We start from the raw sequence: 18,598 nt of genomic DNA, 5'->3' as shown, positions 1-18,598 counted from the left end.
GGATGGCACAGGCCAACCCAGAATTCCCACATTTGGGCTGTTAGCATCCTGTGATCGAAATGGGAGCTAGGAGATTTGAGTTCCAAATGAATGTTCACCTTGCATTGGCTGTGTGATCTTGGGCAAGTCACTTTCCCTTTTTTGTCCTCAGTTTCCTCACCTATAAAACAAGGCAGCTGGACCAGGTGATTCCCAGTGTCCCTTTCAGCTCTAGCATTATGGGCTATCGACCCACCATTGGGACAGGTATGTGACCAGGCCCAGGCCATGCATTAGCAGAGCAGGTGGACCACAGCTGGTGGGAATCTTAAGAGGCCCAAGAGGACTCCCCATCTCTGGCCCTGCTTCCTACCATTCCTCACACCTTTGGGTTAAGACCCCCACTCCAGGCAGGAAGATACTCAGAGTCAGAGCTAAAGGGCCCTTAGAGATGACATAGCCAGTGGTTCCCAGCTAAACACTTGTAAAGGCTGCAGCAGGTTGCCAAGAGCAGTTTGGTACATTTCACAAAACCTGCGGGAAATCCTGTATTACCTGTGATGAAGCTAACTGAAACACCAAGGTTTTTCTTTTGCTTTTAATTAGAATTAAATTAACTCTATGTGATATCCCAGGTTAGTGTGTGCTGATCAGAAGCTCTGATTGGTCATAGGTGACATCATAGGAATATCTAGATCATGGTTGGTGGACAAGAGGCTGCCACTAGAGTCACATGGCATGTGGTCACTGGCCAAATTGTACTTGTCCAATATGAGACTGGCCTTGGACACCAGCCCAGAGTGACTGCAATGTCTTTCAAACGGAGAGGGCTTTGTAGGGGAGAATACCAAAATGGGTCCTAAGTGGTGAAAAGTTGGGGAGACTGATTTCAATAGCCTCAGATGATTGATAAAGAAACCAAGGCCTGTACATTACCGTGCATTAACATGAGTTTATCCAAAGAGAAGATAGACTACTTCCAGCAGGAATTCGAGATGGTGACTTTAGGGGAACAACCTCGATAAAGGACCTTAGGGGACAGGCCTGGCTGGGGGAGTGGGCAGAGTTGCTAGGTTAAGCAAAGCATATGACATGCCAGATGCAAACTCGTCAGCTCACAACCCTGGCTCTCATCCTGGCCTTTTTCTCCAGTGTGTGACAAGATCAACTGACATGAACTGAGGGCTGGTTTGGGTCAGGCTTTAGGCTGGAGGGAGGCAGGTGTAGACAGAAAAACCCTTGCAGCCAGTTCCCTGGGAGCAGTGGCCTGCAAGTCCCAGCTCTGCCTTGTGGGCCCACCGTGGCTCATGGTGGATTTGATCATCTCTGATGTCTGTTTAGCTCAGAACGTCTTGTCTCCCAGAATGGATGCTCTAGAGGCCAACTGGGTAATTTTTGCCTGTGCTTCCCGCTCTCTGGTAGGCAGAGTTGGGCAGGGAATGATGGGGTGAGGCGCGGAAGCACAGACCAGGATCTCCTGGCTTTCCCCTCTCACAAGAGCCCCATGGAGGCTCAGAGTCAGTGTGTTAGCGTGGGGCCCATCCTCAGACTAGACAAGATTCTGTTGCCTGTGTGTGACGAGGACCACAGAACCCAGCCTACCAGGGCCCCTCACTCACACATTATTTGAAAATTCCCATACTCTGTGCCAGGTACTGGGGAACCTAGATAGGTAAGGCCCCTCTTCTCTTGAAGCTTCTAGTCTCTGTGGGAGAGGCAGAGAGTAAATAAGTGGACAAAGAAACATACCTGGATGTAGGCATGACTATACCTGCGTGGGTACTGCCTGGGAGTTGCCCAAGGCCAGAGACTGGGTCCCAGTCTCTTCTGTGCCCTTGGAGCCTGCAACATGGCTAGCTCAGAATTGGCCCTCGCTCAGCAAACATTTGCTGAATTGCCTGGCATACGAGAGAAAGCATATGGAAAGTGCCCAGTCCTTCTGCTCCTGTCCACAGTAGAAGCCAGCATGTACACACAAACATCTCATTTCAATTAAACATTTATCGGGGATCCATTATGTACCAGCAGGGGCCCAAGCTCTGAGAATCTAGACATGAATACAATCAGATCCATCCCCACGGAGTTCACAGCCCTGAGGTGGAGAGAGGCACTGAGCCAACCACAACCCTCTGGTGCTAGGATGATGGTTGCTATGTATGCACCCAATTCCCACCAGGGCAGGGCTGGTGGGCTGGAAAGGAGTGTCAGGGAAGACACCCAGGAGAAAATGTACACAGACATACCCAAGGCAAACACCCACAGAAACACACAGATGTCTATACTGACTGCCCACACAGACCATCATATTAAGGCTTGTTTGTTACTGGTCCCCCAAATCAAAAAGGTATTACTGTACCTTGGGTCAGGGGATGCGCTGGGGTAGGGAGAGCCGACAGTCTAATCTGAGATAGGCTGGTGATTGGCTTGCTATGAACATCAATCACCAGAGACTGGCCAATTACAGACCAGGCCTCACCCTCAGATCAGAGGCTAGAAGTTAGGGAATTTGACAAAAAACTTTAACTGTTAGTGTAATACTTGTGCTCCTTGAGGTGTTAGAACCCGGTATGCATTGGTACTGAGGCCAGGGGGCCAGGGCAGTGAGGTGGAAGAGGAGAGTGCTCGAAGTTAGCTGTGTCAAGGTTACATTCCTTCAGGGCAAAGCGGTGCACTTTAGAAACTGCCTGATTCCCCATTTGGACTTTTTGCTGTTAGGAGCTGACTGGAAAAAAAAAAAACAAAAAAAAAAAACCACAGTTTCTTCTCTTCTCCCACTCAACAACAATCAACACACAAGACTTCTGTGACCAATGTGTGGGGATTTCTCCCCAGCAACAAGCAATCAATCAGTTCTGCAGCAGACATCAGCTGGGTGCCCTCCAATTCAATTCTGACACTATCTATCTGGAGATAGCGTCAGATCCCACAGGTGGAGGGCTTAGGGCCCAAGACTGCTCCCCTTCCTGCCTTCAGATGCCAGTCACAAGCTCCAGGCTGTTTGCCTGTGTTTTTTTTTTTTCCTCTTGAGACGGAGTCTTGCTCTGTCACCCAGACTGGAGTGCAGTGGCATGACCTCGGCTCACTGCAATCTCTGCCTCCCAGGTTTAAGCGATTCCCCTGCCTCGGCCTCCCAAGTAGCTGGGACTACAGGCGCGCACCACCACGCCCAGCTAATTTTTTTGTATTTTAGTAAAGATGGGATTTCACCATGTTGGCCATGATGATCTCAATCTCCTGACCTTGTGATCCACCCGCCTCAACCTCCCAAAGTGCTGGGATTACAGGTGTGAGCCATCGCGCCTGGCCTTCCTTGCCTGTGCTTGTAACTGACAGGCTATAAATCAGGTTTCTGCAACTCCCCCCTTGGGTTCGATTAATTTGCTAGAGAGGTTCACAGAATTCAGGGAAACACATTTACCAGTTTATTATCGAGGATATTATAAAGGATATGGATGAAAAGATACAGAGGGCAAAACATGTGGGAAGGGGTGTGGAACTTCCATGCCCTCTCCAGGTGTACAACCTTCCCGGAACCTCCGTATGTTCAGCTATCCAGAAGCTCTCCAAACCCTGTCCTTTAGAGTTTTTATGGAGACTTCGTTACATGGGAATCATTGATTACCTCGCTGGCCTTTGGTGATCAACTCAACCTTCAGTCCCTCTTCCTTATACCTTCCCCCTTCAGTGGGTGGGGCTGTACGTCCCAACTTTCTAATCCTGCCTTGGCCTTTCTGGTGACCAGTCCCCATCCTGAAGCAGCCATCAGTCATTAGCATACAAAACGACCTCACTTTTGGCCAGGTGCAGTGGCTTACACCTGTAATCCCAGCACTTTGGGAGGCCAAGGTGGGTGGATCACCTAAAGTCGGGAGTTCGAGACCAGCCTGACCAACATGGAGAAACCCCGTCTCTACTAAAAACACAAAAATTAACTGGGCGTGGTGGTGCATGCCTGTAATCCCAGCTACCAGGAGGCTGAGGCAGGAGAATCACTTGAACCGGGAGGTGGAGGTTGTGGTGAGCCGAGATCACGCCACTACACTCCAGCCTGGGCGACAAGAGTGAAACTCCGTCTCGGGGGTAAAACAAAAACAAAAACAAAAACAAAACACCTCACTTTGGAGATTCTAAGGATTCCAGGAGTTGCTTGGCAGGAAACTGGATGAAGACCTAATACATATTTCACAATATCAGAGGATCTGACAAATGCAAAGTGTTTGGAACAGTGGCCCTCAGGGAATGGTCATTCCGTCCTCCAAGACTATACCTGTAGTGTGTGGTGATGAAAGTTCCAGCCTGTGTCAGCTGTGAGGGGGAACAGGGAGCCAGCCCAGAGAAGGTGATAAAAAGGTAAACAAGGGGCATGGAGTCAGGACTCTCCCCAACCCCCCTGCCGCGGGTACCCACCCTGCCTCCTCTCCTTCAGGGCTGGCATTTTTTAATTGAGAAGTGGATCTCTCCTCCAGAACTTCCTTCTTAAACTTAAACCTAGGAGGATTTTGTGTATTCTTTCCCTAAGAGATGGCATATCTTTGCACTAATAGCTTGTATAGTGCTTTCTACCCATCAGGCACTATTCTAACTACTACACAAATGATAACTAATTTAATCCTCTTAATCCTGTGAAAAGGAGACATTTCAATTCCATTTAACAGATGTGGGAACTGAGGCTCAGGGGGTTTAGTAAATTGCCTATGGTCACACGGTGAATAAGCTGTGAAAGCAGGATGGTACCAGAGTCCACCCTCTGTTCCCTCACCCCTATTGCATCTCAGGATGGAAGATCTGGTTCTTTCTCCTTCACCTTCACTGGCACTAACACACCGGGGGTTCTGGATAAGCCACTGCCCGTCTCTGACTCTCCCTTTTCTTCTCTGGGAAGCAGAAAGTCACCTCAGCCTGGTGGCCTCCCAGGACTGCTGCAAAGACCGGACGTAGGCTTCTCTGGGAGAAAACTGACACAGCATTGCTGGGAGCAGATGTGTCAAGCTGGGCTCCCGGCATCCTGTCCCATGGATCAGGGCCAGGGCAGGAGGCCTCTCTGAGCCCCATCAGCAGACCCGCAACCGGGCTCACAGGCAACCTGAGGCCTTGCAGGGGGATCAGGATTGGGGACACTAATGAGGACGCTGGGAGAGAAACCCCTTCTCTCTGATAGCAGATTCAGGCAGACAGGCATACGCTGTGCCCACGGTCTGCACCCAGGCCAAGACCCTCAGAGGTTAAACAGATTCTTATGTGCTATTTATCGTCTTGGAGAAATTGGAGTTTTCTGGGTAATAGGAAAGCTGACAGACACCAGCTGGTCAGGCCTGCTGGGGACTAGCGGGGGAAAGAGCAGGAACCGTGGGGCCTGTGGGATAGGACTTCACACTCCCTGACTCCAAGGGTGGGACAGAAGCAGAAAAGGGCTGGAGAGGAGCTTCTCCGTGGCAAAGACCCACACCCGCGGGTCTCTCTGTGGCCCACATAGGAGTGAAGGCAGATGCCTGGACCCTTAGAGTTGAGAAGGGAGTTCCTCTATGCCACGCCTGTCATTTTAGAGATGCGGGAACTGAGACTCAGAGAGGGGCAGTACATATCTGGTGTCACACAGCTAGTGGGGCCCAAATTTATTACCAGGATTCCCACGGGAAGCTTTGGCGTAAGGCCTAAGACGCTGGCTGGAGACACTCCCTAGGGGCTGGAGGTGGGAATTCAACATCCAGCGACCACTTGCTCCAGCGTAGACAGCACCACAGTAGGTTCCTAAGTGGGGAAGCATGTCCTGGGGGACCCAGGGAAGAAAGTCCGAACTCCCTCCCCTGGCATTCTAGGCTCCCAGCCCCCCTTCTGCCTATCTCCTTCACTCCACCCTTCAGCCGCCCCTGGAGCATTCCCAGCTCATACTCCTCTGCACTGTCGTCCACACCCCTCTTCCCACCTGCATCCCCTTTACCCTACTCTTCTGATTAACTGAATGCTCCCACCACTCAACGCCTCTGAAGCCTCCATTCCTGGTCTCCCTAGCCTGTAACTTGCCCCTCCTCCAAATTCCTTACTGGAGCTAACAGCGTACCCACTTACCGGTAGAGTGGATGCCCAGATTCACCCCTCAGGACAGAAGCACTTTCTTCTCCAGCTGCCGGAAAGTTAGTGGCTCCCAGGTGAGGCCCTCTATAGACACTGCCTTTGAAGTCAGCCGACTCACCTGAGGAGTCATGGCCCCTTCCCCCATCCCAGTGGATGGCCAGTGATTGATGGGGGCATAAAGGATTTCCCTCCTTTTCCCCCATGTGGGACAACTCCAGGGGTCATCTCAGCTTCAGAGCTTCCTGCCAGATCAGCAGAAGTTACTGTAACTGTGCCTCGGTTCAACTTTTCCTCAGCCTGGACCACATCCCTCATCGGGATTGTTCTCAAGAGCTCACTAATCTCTATCTCAGAATGTTTTCCAGGGCAGCCAGTTTAGGATCCCCGGTAATGTAATGGTTAAGCAGCCAGCCTGGGTTCCAACAAGGAGCAACTGGGTTTAGTTCTGTGACCTTGGCAGAGTTAAGTAACTTCTCCATGCAGTTGTCTGTTAGGTGAGAATAATGCTGAGGCAGTAGCTTCTATCTCTTGTAAGTGCTGTGACAATTAAATGAGATGGTGTGTGTGTTACACGATATTGAGAAAGGTCTCAATATGCATTAGCTATCATTTACATTTAACTTCTCTGAGGCTCAGGCAAATACGGATAGGATATTACTACTCGTGTCGTGGGGTTGTGGGTGAGAAATCAGATTGGGAGACAATGGGTTAGACTTGGTGCTGCTTCAACCTAATACAGACTTTGGGGTCAAGGTCCCCTAGATTTGTGGTCTGGAGGCCTGACCCCTCCAATAACTGAAAACGGTTATATTAGTTTTCCATTACTGCTGTAAAAAATCACAACTTAGTGGCTTCAAACAGCACTAATTTATTATCTGACAGTCCTGAAGGTCAGAAGTCTGGTATGGGTTTCATGAGGCTGAAGCCCAGGTGCCGGCAGGCCGTGTTCCTTCCTGGAAGCTTTAGGAGAGGGTCTATTTCCTGCTCACTCATGTTGTTGGCAGATTCAGTTCCTCTGGTTGCAGGACTGAGGCCCTCATTTTCTTGCTAACTGTAAAAGAGCTGCTGATCCCAGATTCTAGAGGCCACTGCATTCCTCAGCTCCTGGCCCCTTCCTTCATCTTCAAAGTCAGCACAGGCAGGTGGAGGGCTTCTCATGGTGTATCTCTCTGACCTACCTTCTTTGGTCATCTTTTACTCTGAAGTACTCGTGATTGTATTGGGCCCACCTGGATAACCCCTGACATTCTCCCCATCTCCAGGTCCTTAATCACACCTGCAAAGTCCCTTTTTGCCATGTAAGGTAACATATTCACAGATCCCAGGGATTAGGACATGAACATGTTGGGGGCAGCAGGGGTCATTATCCTGCCTACCACAGCCATCCAACGTGGAGCAATCTTTGATCCAAAATTCAACCCCTCCCTTTCCAGGGAGAGGTCTGTGCCGTTTCCTGTGCAGCAGGGACCTACGGCCCCAACTGCTCGTCCATCTGTAGCTGTAACAATGGTGGCACCTGCTCCCCAGTAGATGGCTCCTGTACCTGCAAGGAAGGTAATGTGCCCTCTCCCCCAAGCTCATCCCCCACATACGAGCACACTGCCCAGGTGGTGCTGCCAGCTGAGGTGGGGCTGCCCCAACCCCACCCACATGCAAGGTCAGGAAGCCTATATTGGTTGGGTTCCAGGCAAGGAAACCCATGCCAGGAACTTCAACAGCAGGAATGTAATGAGGGGATTCATCGCAATGTTCAAAGAGCTGAAGAGCACACAGGGAAGGTATGCAACCCAGACATTAACACCTGTGGGAGAAGCTGCTATCGCTCCTAGGGTTGGAGGAACAAAAGAAAGAGTTCCCAGAGCCTGGGAGTGAAGGGTACCTCGTAGGCACTGAGACATGGAGAGAGGGGGCTGCGCCACCGCCCAAGGCCCCAGACAAAGAGGGAGAGGACACACCTATCTCTCCTGCTTCCACTCTCCAGTCTATGGGCAGGTCTCCCACATGCAGCCCAGCTGGGAGCCAGCTGACGGGAATCCTGGGATATGCATCCCACAGAGGCCAGCCCCCGTCACAAACAGGGAAGTGGGGAAGGGGAGAAGGGGAGAAATGGTGCAGTAGGCAAAGAGGCCGGTGACCAGCCTAAAAATGGAGAATCAGCTGTCCCTCAAACAGAGGGCCCTGAGTTAAGCTGCCAGACTCCACCCTGGGCAGAGACAGCACTCCCCACCTGAGGTGGTACCTGTTCCAGGTAGGATCATCTGCCTGGAGCACAAACAGTGAGCACCCAGAGGCAGGAGACCTGGGTTCTAGCCCCAGCTCTCCTAACAGCTCTGTTGAATTTCTGAACTGTGTGTGGAATGTGTGTTCTAATCCAGCCCTCAGGAAAGCAGTGGTTTGGGTCGGATGCTGTGTGTAGAGCTGGGGGGAGTGGGCAAAAAGACACACTGGACCTGGAGAAGTGACAGTCCCTTTCCCTCCCCTCAGGGTGGCAGGGCCTGGACTGCACCCTGCCGTGTCCCAGTGGGACATGGGGCCTGAACTGCAACGAGAGCTGCACCTGTGCCAATGGGGCAGCCTGCAGCCCCATAGATGGCTCCTGTTCCTGCACCCCTGGCTGGCTGGGAGACACCTGTGAGCTGCCTTGCCCGGTGAGTGCCAGGGTGGGGAGGGACAGGTTGGGCTTAGCATTCTCTCACGCCCTTTCCCTGGTGTTAGTTTGTCCACAAGAGTGCACAGAGAAGAGCACTAAGCTAGGTGATGGGACACTTAGTCCTAGTCCTAACTTCTCTGTGGCTATTTTACTACTTTGGCCCTCATCCCTCTCATCTATAAAATGGCAAATACTTGGCAGATGTGGTGACATGGCATCACTTTTCCCGTGTTGCTCTTGGTAAACACTATTGACTGGCACTCGAGCTCAAATGCAGCTTCAGATTCCTTCACAACCCAGTGCTACAAGACAACCCTTACTAATCCACGAGACTTGCCATTCCTTGGTAGATAATGTCTAAGCTTCCTTCTGGTTCCAACAGTCTGTGCTTTTATGATCAGAGTGTGTGGCGACTAAAGCAAGCACTGTTCAACAATAACCACCCAGACTTAATCACTGGATCTTATAGGTCTGAGATACAAATAAGTTAAACCCACTGATATATTGTTGGATGAGTGAGCAATGCACTCCTTAATGAGTAATTTGGAGTCCTGCAATCCTGAGTTCAAATCTTGGCTTTCTCACATCCTTTGTAACCTTGAGCATGTTACTTCACCTCTCTAACCTTGTTTCTCATCTTTAAAGTGGGAATATAATGGAATCATATCATGGAATTGCTGTGAGGATTAAGAAAAATGAGGTATATGAGGCTTTTGATACCTAATGAGCATATAAGAATTGGTGACTACCTTCTTCCCCAGCAACAAAGAATAAATCATAGTAATTCCTCACATGTGATCAATGTGTTACAATTTGCAAAGTGCACTTTCATTTACAATTTTAGTTAATGATCATTACAGGCCTTTGAGCTTGACCACTGAAAAGTAGAGCAGGAGTATCACCCTCCCTCCCAACTCATACTCCTGTTAATGCAGCCAAATAATTCTTCAGAGTGTCTTCATGGCTGTGTTGATTCCCACTTACAAAACGTGTCCCCATTGTGCCCCAGCCCCAGTCTCCCTACATCCCTGTGGGGTTCTGGCTCAGTGTTGTCATCAAGATCCAGTAGATCTCACTGGACCCTCTGAAAGTAAAAATTAAAGAAAAGATCCATAGAAGTAACACAAACCTCTGGAAGTTTGGGTCTGATCATTTTTCTCTCCCTGTCTTCTCCACAGGATGGCACATTTGGGCTGAACTGCAGTGAACACTGTGACTGCAGCCATGCTGATGGATGTGACCCTGTCACAGGCCACTGCTGCTGCCTGGCCGGATGGACAGGTAACCTTCCCTTGCTGTGCCACCACCCACGTACTGTGAAACTGGGTTCTTGGTATTCTACTTCTCTTGACCGTTCTTTCTTCTTCAATACCTTTCTTCTTGATCCCTGAATATGCATCTTTCCCTTTATCTGCTCTGGGTTCCAGTTCTCCATTCCATTTAATTCAAGTATTTATTGAATATCTATTAGGTATAAGCTCTGTCCAAGGCACTGGAGTCACTCCAGTAGGTCAAAAGCTGACATATAGTGGGTGTAAGTGCTCAATCTAGAGAATATGATGGAGAAGGGGACAAGGGTCTTTCTCCTTAGTCCAGTCTCAGAATTCTGCTCCTTATATCTATCCTGTCAGCCTGCCTCCTAATACAAGGTGAATCCATCTACTTCTCTCCATCCCACTGCCACCACACGGTCTGCTGGGCACCATCCCGCATCTGGCACTGCCTTGGACTCCGATCTTGCCCGGCTGCATTCATTCTGCACCTGGTGGCCGGAGTCAACTTTTCAAACCCAGACCTGCCATTTCAGTCCCTGTTCAGAATGCCTCAATGGCTTCCCACGACTCTTATATAAAACTTTAAATCCTTACCATGGCCCAGGGCCCATGGGATCTGGCTCTGCCTGACTCCTCCACCTCGCTCTGCTCACTCTGTGGCTCACGACATTCCAGCCACCAGGGCCACAGTCTTACTTCTTCAGGGAGCCAACCACCTTCCTGACTCCAGGCCGTTGTACATGCCATTCCCTCTGCCTGGATCATTTCCTTCCCTTTTTCACCTGATAACTCCTTGTCTACCAGATTTCAATGTAAAGCTTTCTTCCTCTAGGAAGGCACTGCCCCTGCTATGATACCCACCCCCAACCTGACCAAGACAAAAGCATCCCCTTTATTAATTCTTCTACCCTACATTTTTCCTATTGTGGTACTTAAATCAGAGTTCAATGACAATTGTGGTAACTGTTTATTATCTGCCTTCCTAATGTGGCCATCAGCTCTATGGAGGCATATGCCTTATTCACCATTGTATCCACTGCCTGCCACAGAGATATGGATAACATGGTTGTTAAGAACCCAGCTCTAGAGCCAGACTGCTGGGGTTTATGACCTTGGGCAAGTCGTCTAACCTCTCAGGGCCTGAACTCTCCATCCCTAAAATACAGATAATTATCCTTGCAACTACAGGGTTGTTTTGAAGCTTAAATGAGTTACTACCTATAAAGTGCTAATAGTGCCTGGCACATAGTAAGTGCTCAGTAAAAGTAGGCCATGAACACAGGAAGTGCTTAATAAGCATTTCAGGAGTGAACCTACTAGCCAGTCCCAAGGTGATGAGCAGCAAAGAGAAAAAATTAATAGTCATTTCTGGCAGTATAGGTTATCAGATTAATAATTAACACCAGGTTGCTGCACAGCCTGTGTTCATAATCAGAAAGTTTCTAAGCAGCCAAGAGCCAGGGACATTGCTTCCTCTGCAGTATCTCTGGCCTGGCTTCCCCTGCCCTGCTGGCTCCTGCCCCTCAGTAAAGAATAGGGCTCCACCCTGGTCACTGGCACCCTAGAATCTCAGCAGAAGCCAAGTGGAAATCAACTTTAATTTTTCATTGCCTTAATTTTGAGTGAGCCGATTAAGATTTTAATGACATGTAGTGCTTAAAAATTCTGTCCTTGGTGAACAATCTTTCAGCAAGGCCTCTGCTGTTCTAAACCTAATTTCCCCAAATGTGGCCCTGAAGTCTTTTCAAAGAAACAATTGATGTCCTGAGGTTTGTCATGTAGAAGGGGGCCAATGAGAGACAGAGATGGGCCTCCCACTGAGCCCTCCCCACTCACCTCTGCCTCAAGAAAATCTGTGCCTAATTTCCCAGTCCCTGGCACATTGCTCACTCCTTGGCTCGGCACAGGTTTGGGGCTGCCCAGAGATGTGCACGTCTTCCCTTTACCCTCATAAGCCATAGGCTTACTGATAACTGGCATTTTGTCTTATTCATCTTGCCCTGCACATAATATGTGCTTATTAAATGTTTATTGAAATAAACTGGAAGAAGTTGGCCTATAACCATTCATGATTTTTCCCCTTAAAGTGGGGGAGACTTTAAAGATTATCTCCTCCAACCTTCTCATGCCACAGATAAGGAAAAGGAGTTGTCTGGGGTCTCAGGACATTGGGGCCAATAGGATGAGAGACTCAGGATTGTATCTTAAGGGGGAACCATTTATTCAATCAACTAGCATTTATTGACTCAAGCAATTACCAAACTCAGCAGTAAATGGTAAAAAGCAACAGTTTCTGAGTACCTACTGTGTGCCAAACACTGTGCTGGGCACCAAAGATGCAAAAATGACCAAATTGGCATCCTGTCCCTGAGGAGCACCTAGGTAAGCAAAGTCAGAAGTGTCAGTAAGCCATGGTCCCTGTCTTCACATTGCTGGCAGGGGAAACAGGACTCATGTGTATGAAGCTTTCAAGTAACAGGTACAAAGCTGTATGCTGCTGGTTATCAAAGAGATGCTTGTCTCCCTGGGCAGACATCCAAGAAAGCTTCCTGGGGAAGGAACGGACCCTGAAGGATATGGAATGCTGAGTGGCTACTGGCTTCATTGCATGAACCAGAGATCATCATGTATGGATCCCTAGCCTAGGTTTACCCACCAATATAGATGTGGGGGTGGGGAAGATTCCTGAAAAATAAAGTAAGGGGATTCCCTAGAGTAAGAAAGGAAAGGACCTCTGAGGGAGACTATCCCTATCCAACTGTGGGGAAAACTGGGGCCCAGGAAGGTAACTGAAGCTGCTTCTTCAGAAACTATAGCTGGGAGCCTCCCACAAGGCCAAGGCCAGCCCCTTTGATCGTATCAGTAAGTCGCTTCTGGAACTGGGCACTCCGTATGGGGAAATCCTTGACCCTTCTTTCCACTTAGATCCCATGTCTTAAGCTCCAAGAAGGTCTTGGGACATATAGAACCACCACAAACAGGAGCCCCACTCCCACGGAAACAGGCCCAGAATATAATAACTGCCAAGTCCTAGAACCCAGTGGGACTTTGCAGACACCTTCAGTCTGAGAATAAACATGCTACACTCATGGTTCTCAATCTCCATAAACGAGGACCCCTTGTGACATGAAAACACTAAGGATTCCACAATGAGAGTAGCTATACTTTTCATGGCCATTGGCTAGGATAAACACAACAGCAACCAGCTGCCATGAACTCAGTGGTGCTTTCACATACACTGTGTTTTATGAACACAGTAATACCTATGGTTTCAGGAAAGAGCAGTGTCTATGTGTGACACATGTGCCTTGGCCAGCTGGCAGAGTGCTTGGTGTGCAGTGGAATTGGAGGCCCTGTAGGCAGCAAAGCTCCACCTCAGTGCAAGGAACAGCTGTCCCTAGGCCTGTGGTCTGAATCCTGGGTTTCCAACAACCACAGGCAAAAGAAGTCCTAGGCTGGTGCAGTGGCTCATGACTGTAATCCCAGCACTTTGGGAGGCTGGGGTGGGCAGATCACTTGAGATCAGGAGTTTAAGACCAGCCTGGCCAACATGGAGGAACCCCGTCTCTACTAAAAATACAAAAGCTAGCCAGCTGTGGTGGCTCACACCTATAATCCCAGCTACTCGGGAGGCTGAGGCAGGAGAATTGCTTGAACTTGGGATGCAGAGGTTGCTGTGAGCTGAGATCATGCCACTGCACTCCCGCCTGGGTGACTGCACTCCCACCTGGGTGATAGAGTGAGACCCTGTCTCAAAAAACAAAAGCCTTATAGCAGATCACAGCTTTGTTATGCCCAGGAAAAGGAGAAACTTGAAGATGGATCCAAAACTTTGAACAGTTTTATGGTTTCCACTTTCCCAAACTCCCTTTAGTCAATCTATGATGCCTGTCCAGGGTTCACCTCTTGGGCACCTGAAACACCACTGGGAGAGACCCCTGTCAATGGGTAAAATATGGCTACCAGATCCCATTCCCTGGGGAGGAAACCACTTGCCCCCCGCCCATCCCCCACCTACCCACCTGCAACCATCTCCCAGAGAGTGGCATCTGAAGCCTCTACCCTACTGCAAAACTGAGACACTACAGGGAGGGAGCGCAGATGCTGGGCTAGACAGAGGAACAGGAGGATGAGTAAAGCCTGTTGCATGCCCCTCCCTCTCCCCTCTCCAGTGGTTCCACCCTCCCTCCCCTCTCCTCGACAGCCCAGGTGGGCTTGTACAATTCCAGTCTGCCTCCAAATTGGTCCCACTGCTCTCATGCTGCTGCTAGGGCTGGCTCTGTTCACTGGGCACAAGTGTCTTTCTCCTTTCTTTCTTTCTCTTTCCCACAATCGCTGTCCTTATAACAAGGCAGACATTATTTTTCAACTACTTCTGCCCCTCTCTGAGCCTCTGATATTCACCTTCTGAAGCCAAGCCAATCTCCTGGGCTCATATGTTCCATTTCCCTAATGCATGTCAGAATGGAAGCCTTTCTGCCTGGGAAGAAAACCTACCTCAGAGTTAGGGCATCCAGCCTCAGGCCTTTTAAAACTCCTTCTTCGCCTTCAGGCTGTAGGGAACCTAACACACATTTCCTCTACCTGAGCCCAAAAAAACTATTATAGACTTTGTTCCTTTTTCTAATTGAGAAATTCCATCCATTCCCCCATAGGCCACTGTCAAAATGAGGTTCACTAAATCAAATTGTTGGGTTACAACTGGCATTTTAAAAACTGAAATAGAATACATCATAGTACAGAGAAAACATCAGAGTCCATCATACATAGTGACAGTAAATGTAATTTTTGCAAAGCACTGGTTTCTATTGTATGTGTGCATGAATGATACACATATTGCGCTGAGGAGTCTGGTCAGAAGAATCTGAAGAGACCCCACCTACTCTCTGAGCCCCTCCCTGGGTGGGCTGGCAGGGACCCAGCAGCACCAGTAGCTCCTGGGCTAATGTGCGTGAGCATATGGCTCACTCCCAGCTGACACTTACTTGCCCATAGTTGGTTTCTCCTGGTCCTGTTCTTGAATGCCATACAGAAGAGGCCCTTGTGATCTGGTTCCTTCTTACTCCCACAATCTCATCTCTTGCCGTACCCCATTTGCACTTTGTGGTTCAACCACATTCACTATTTGCAATTTCTTTCAAGACACGATTCTTTCTCCTGCCTCCTGCTCTTTGTACATACAATTTCATTTGCTTGGTCAATTCCTCCTTGACTTTTAAACTCTGGATATCACTTCTTCCTGAAAATCCTCCATGACCAGCCAAGCCTCAGCTGAGTTTCTCCTCTACATTCCTGGATGCACTATGCTGCTTCCACCTCTTCATACTGCACTGTCCCCCTTCGCTCCATTTTTCCCTCTGCCCTCACCTCTCTTACCACTGACCTGAGTCTGCCTCTGGCCCACAGGCATCCGCTGTGACAGCACGTGTCCATCTGGCCGCTGGGGCCCCAACTGCTCTGTCTCCTGCAGCTGTGAGAATGGAGGCTCCTGCTCCCCAGAGGATGGGAGCTGCGAGTGTGCCCCTGGCTTCCGAGGACCCTTATGCCAGAGAAGTAAGGCTGATCCCCTGACCCCGAAGAATTCAGAGGGCTCATCCTCCCTAGCCCTCCCACTAGAACTAGCCCTGGCCTGACAGAGGCTGGGCTCTTAAATCAGCCCCCATCTCTTCCTTCCCTCTAGTCTCCTCTCTCTCTGCACTGGCTGCTCTGTCCCCAGGTTTGGGGCCCAGCCCAGCTACTCAGTGGAAACAGGGCCACACCACAGCTCTTCTCTGCAGAAAGGGATGTACCCTCCAAGATGTGGGAAGGATGCAGGTCTCCCTATGTTTTTGAGAAGTGTGGAACAGGAAGGGTAGCTAGGCTGGCTGGGGTCTATTGGGCTGCTGACCATCATCTTCCCTTTACCCTCAGTCTGTGCCCCTGGGTTCTACGGCCACAGCTGCGCCCAGCCATGCCCCCTCTGCGTGCACAGCAGCGGGCCCTGCCACCATGTCAGCGGCATCTGTGAGTGCCTCCCAGGATTCTCTGGAGCTCTCTGCAACCAAGGTACTGTCTCCAGTAGGATGGTACAGGGCAGGGAGGTGAGAGGTTCTGGAAGGAAAGTGGCAGGGAAGGAAGGGCTTAGGGATTTTCATCATACTCTGTAAAGGTAGCTCCTTCCCTCTTCAGGACTTGGGCTGCCTTTATGAGAACTGCCCCACATGGCATGAGACAAAGGCCCTAACACAGTTAACAGGCTCAGAGGTGAAATGCTTTATCTGTGATTTCGTAGCTACCAAGTGGCAGAAACAAATTCTGATTCCAACATGCATGCTAAAGGGATGAAAAGTGAAATAAGCATAGAGGAGATCTACATCAGAAGTGGCACCATGTGGTCTGTGCCGAGTGCCAAAGGTAAAGGGCAGAGAATGCTGTGGGAGTGTAGAGGAGTTGGCTCTGGCTTGGGCTGGAGATGGCAACTTCCAAGCCCTTCTCCCTGTCATATTCAGGCCACCATCCCTAATCCCTCCCCACATGCTTTCCTGATTTGACCTCAGAATCCTTCACAATACCAACTCCAAGAACTGCTACCACTCAGCAGGAGTTGAAAAGTGACATAAAGCTTATTTGCATTGGTGTTCTGCCCTACCAGTTCTGTGTGGGGGAAAAACCCTGATCTGTAACATCTGCAGATTTTAAAAATATAAATATTCCTACCATGGCTGATTTCAAGGTACCAATGATTTAACATCATTCACAAAATTCCCAAATATTGAACAACCAGTGAGAAGGTAGGAGCTGCCTCCACACATCATTGCCTATTGCCATCCCTGGCTTTCTTAGGACAAGACAGTATAGATTTGGGGGAAGGCTCCATGGACCATGCAGGACTTCAGCTGGGCCTTAGCTTGAAAGGTGGAAAAGGAAGAAAAGCATTCTGTGTAGAGGAAGCAGCTTAGGCAAAGCATAGAGATGTTGGCATGCTACAGGGAACAGCTGATGGATATGGTAGCTGGGGGTGGGCAATGGGGGTTAGAAGGTAGGCTGAGGCCTTCAGAACAGGTTTGAACACAAGGTTACAGAACTTGCACTCTGTTAAACTTAGGGCTAAAAGCAACTTCAAGGTCATCTATGCAAGAAATCTCATCTGGACTCTGCTTAAATACTTCTGTTGACTGAGCGCTCACTACCTCCCAGGGGAACCCATTCTTTTGATGAATAATCACTACTGAGCTGGGCTATTTTTGCAAGTGTGTGGGCTGTTAATATGTTTGAGTAGAAAGTTTACTACATGATGCTTTGAGGTCCTGAGAAGTTTGAGCCCCAGGGAAACATATGTGACAGTTTCATTTACTTGCAGCCCTCCTAGGATGGTTTAATCATAACCTGACGTGTCGAGGTTTACTTATTAAACATAGGAGACTTGGCCATCAATACAGATAGTCTAGGTCTAAATTAGGACCCATGCAGCCCGAGGAGTAACTCTCAGATGCTGCGTTGTCTGATTTATCGCCCACTGGCCTAATGAGTATTTCCCACATATAGATCTAATAGAGTTTGCTATTAATGGCAACTGCCCTGGTTAAGTCTCAAACCTTGTAAAAAATTGAACTGACACTTTCTAATGACTGGCTTTCCAGCGAGTTACAAATTATAGACACTGCTTATGCAGAATCATTAAACATAGATTAAATATAACCAGATGTTTTCTTTTCACCAGCCCCCCTTCTGTCCACTGCCCCTCTCTTTGCCTTACTCTTGATTCAGCTAAGAAGTCGACCAATTAATGGATTAGATTGATCGTATTAGCAGTTCTGTGGGTAAATTTCTTGGCCTCATATATGTGAGAAAGACTTCAAAGATAAGACTGTCTTGTTAGAGAAGCTCAGAGTTCGTTTTGCAGGTAGGGTAGGGGGAGCAGCACTGGCACCGTACTCCCCACAGAGGGCCAGGACTTGGGGTTGGGTTCCCCAAATCAAGTACCTCCCAGAGGTAGGAAAGAAGAGGCTGGGCAGCCTGCTTTTCAAAAAGCTGGAGCTTGAGCTGCAAACAGGTGAGATGCATGTCACCCTCTTGGCAACAGAACTTCCTGGAAGGGAACTAAGGTTTCTGCCAGGGGAAGCACAGGGCCCCAAATCAGCCAGCCTGCCACAGCTACTAACCATGGCCCTAGGAGAGTCGGTGAGGGCTCCCATTCCCACCTCAAAGATGAGGAAACAGAGACTAGGACAGGTGTTGTGGTTTGCTCAAAGGCACTTAGCCAGCAAGAGGTACAACTTCCTAGTTGTGTGACCTTGGGCAAGTTACTTAACCTGCCTCAGTTTCTCATCTATAAAGCAGAGTTAATGATAGGGCATAATAATGAGACTACATAATAAGAGTATTCCAAGATTAAGTGAACTAAATACAGGCATACCTTGTTTTATTGTGCTCCACAGAAACTGCATCTTCTTGTTTTTTACAAATTAAAAGTTTGGCCAGGTGCAGTGGTTCACATCTGTAATCCCAGCACTTTGGGAGGCCAAGGTGGGTGGACTCCTTGAGGTCAGGAGTTCGAGACCAGCCTGGCCAACATGATGAAACCCTGTCTCTACTAAAAATACAAAAATTAGCCGGACGTGGTAGCACGTGCCCATAATCCCAG

General features: G+C 49.2%; 1 protein-coding gene across 11 annotated transcripts in view; it reads left to right on the top strand.

The window, feature by feature from the left end:
- The window catches only part of MEGF11 (multiple EGF like domains 11), a 380,349-nt gene that overhangs the window by 340,135 nt on the left and 21,616 nt on the right, over nucleotides 1–18,598 (top strand). For all 11 annotated transcript variants that reach the window (XR_012091518.1, XM_073012262.1, XM_038008853.2 and 8 more), the window contains 5 exons: nucleotides 7,485–7,605; nucleotides 8,536–8,699; nucleotides 9,880–9,982; nucleotides 15,382–15,528; nucleotides 15,886–16,020. Coding sequence is in view for 10 of the 11 variants with exons in the window: in XM_073012262.1 (XP_072868363.1) it covers nucleotides 7,485–7,605; nucleotides 8,536–8,699; nucleotides 9,880–9,982; nucleotides 15,382–15,528; nucleotides 15,886–16,020 (670 nt within the window). In the remaining variant the exon portion in view is untranslated. The remainder of the gene's footprint in view (nucleotides 1–7,484; nucleotides 7,606–8,535; nucleotides 8,700–9,879; nucleotides 9,983–15,381; nucleotides 15,529–15,885; nucleotides 16,021–18,598) is intronic.

Source organism: Chlorocebus sabaeus, chromosome 26 (assembly GCF_047675955.1).
Source record: "Chlorocebus sabaeus isolate Y175 chromosome 26, mChlSab1.0.hap1, whole genome shotgun sequence".
Taxonomy (NCBI): Eukaryota; Metazoa; Chordata; class Mammalia; order Primates; family Cercopithecidae; genus Chlorocebus; species Chlorocebus sabaeus.
The sequence above is the reverse complement of the archived record's forward strand: the minus strand, read 5'-3'. Positions and strand labels throughout refer to the sequence as shown.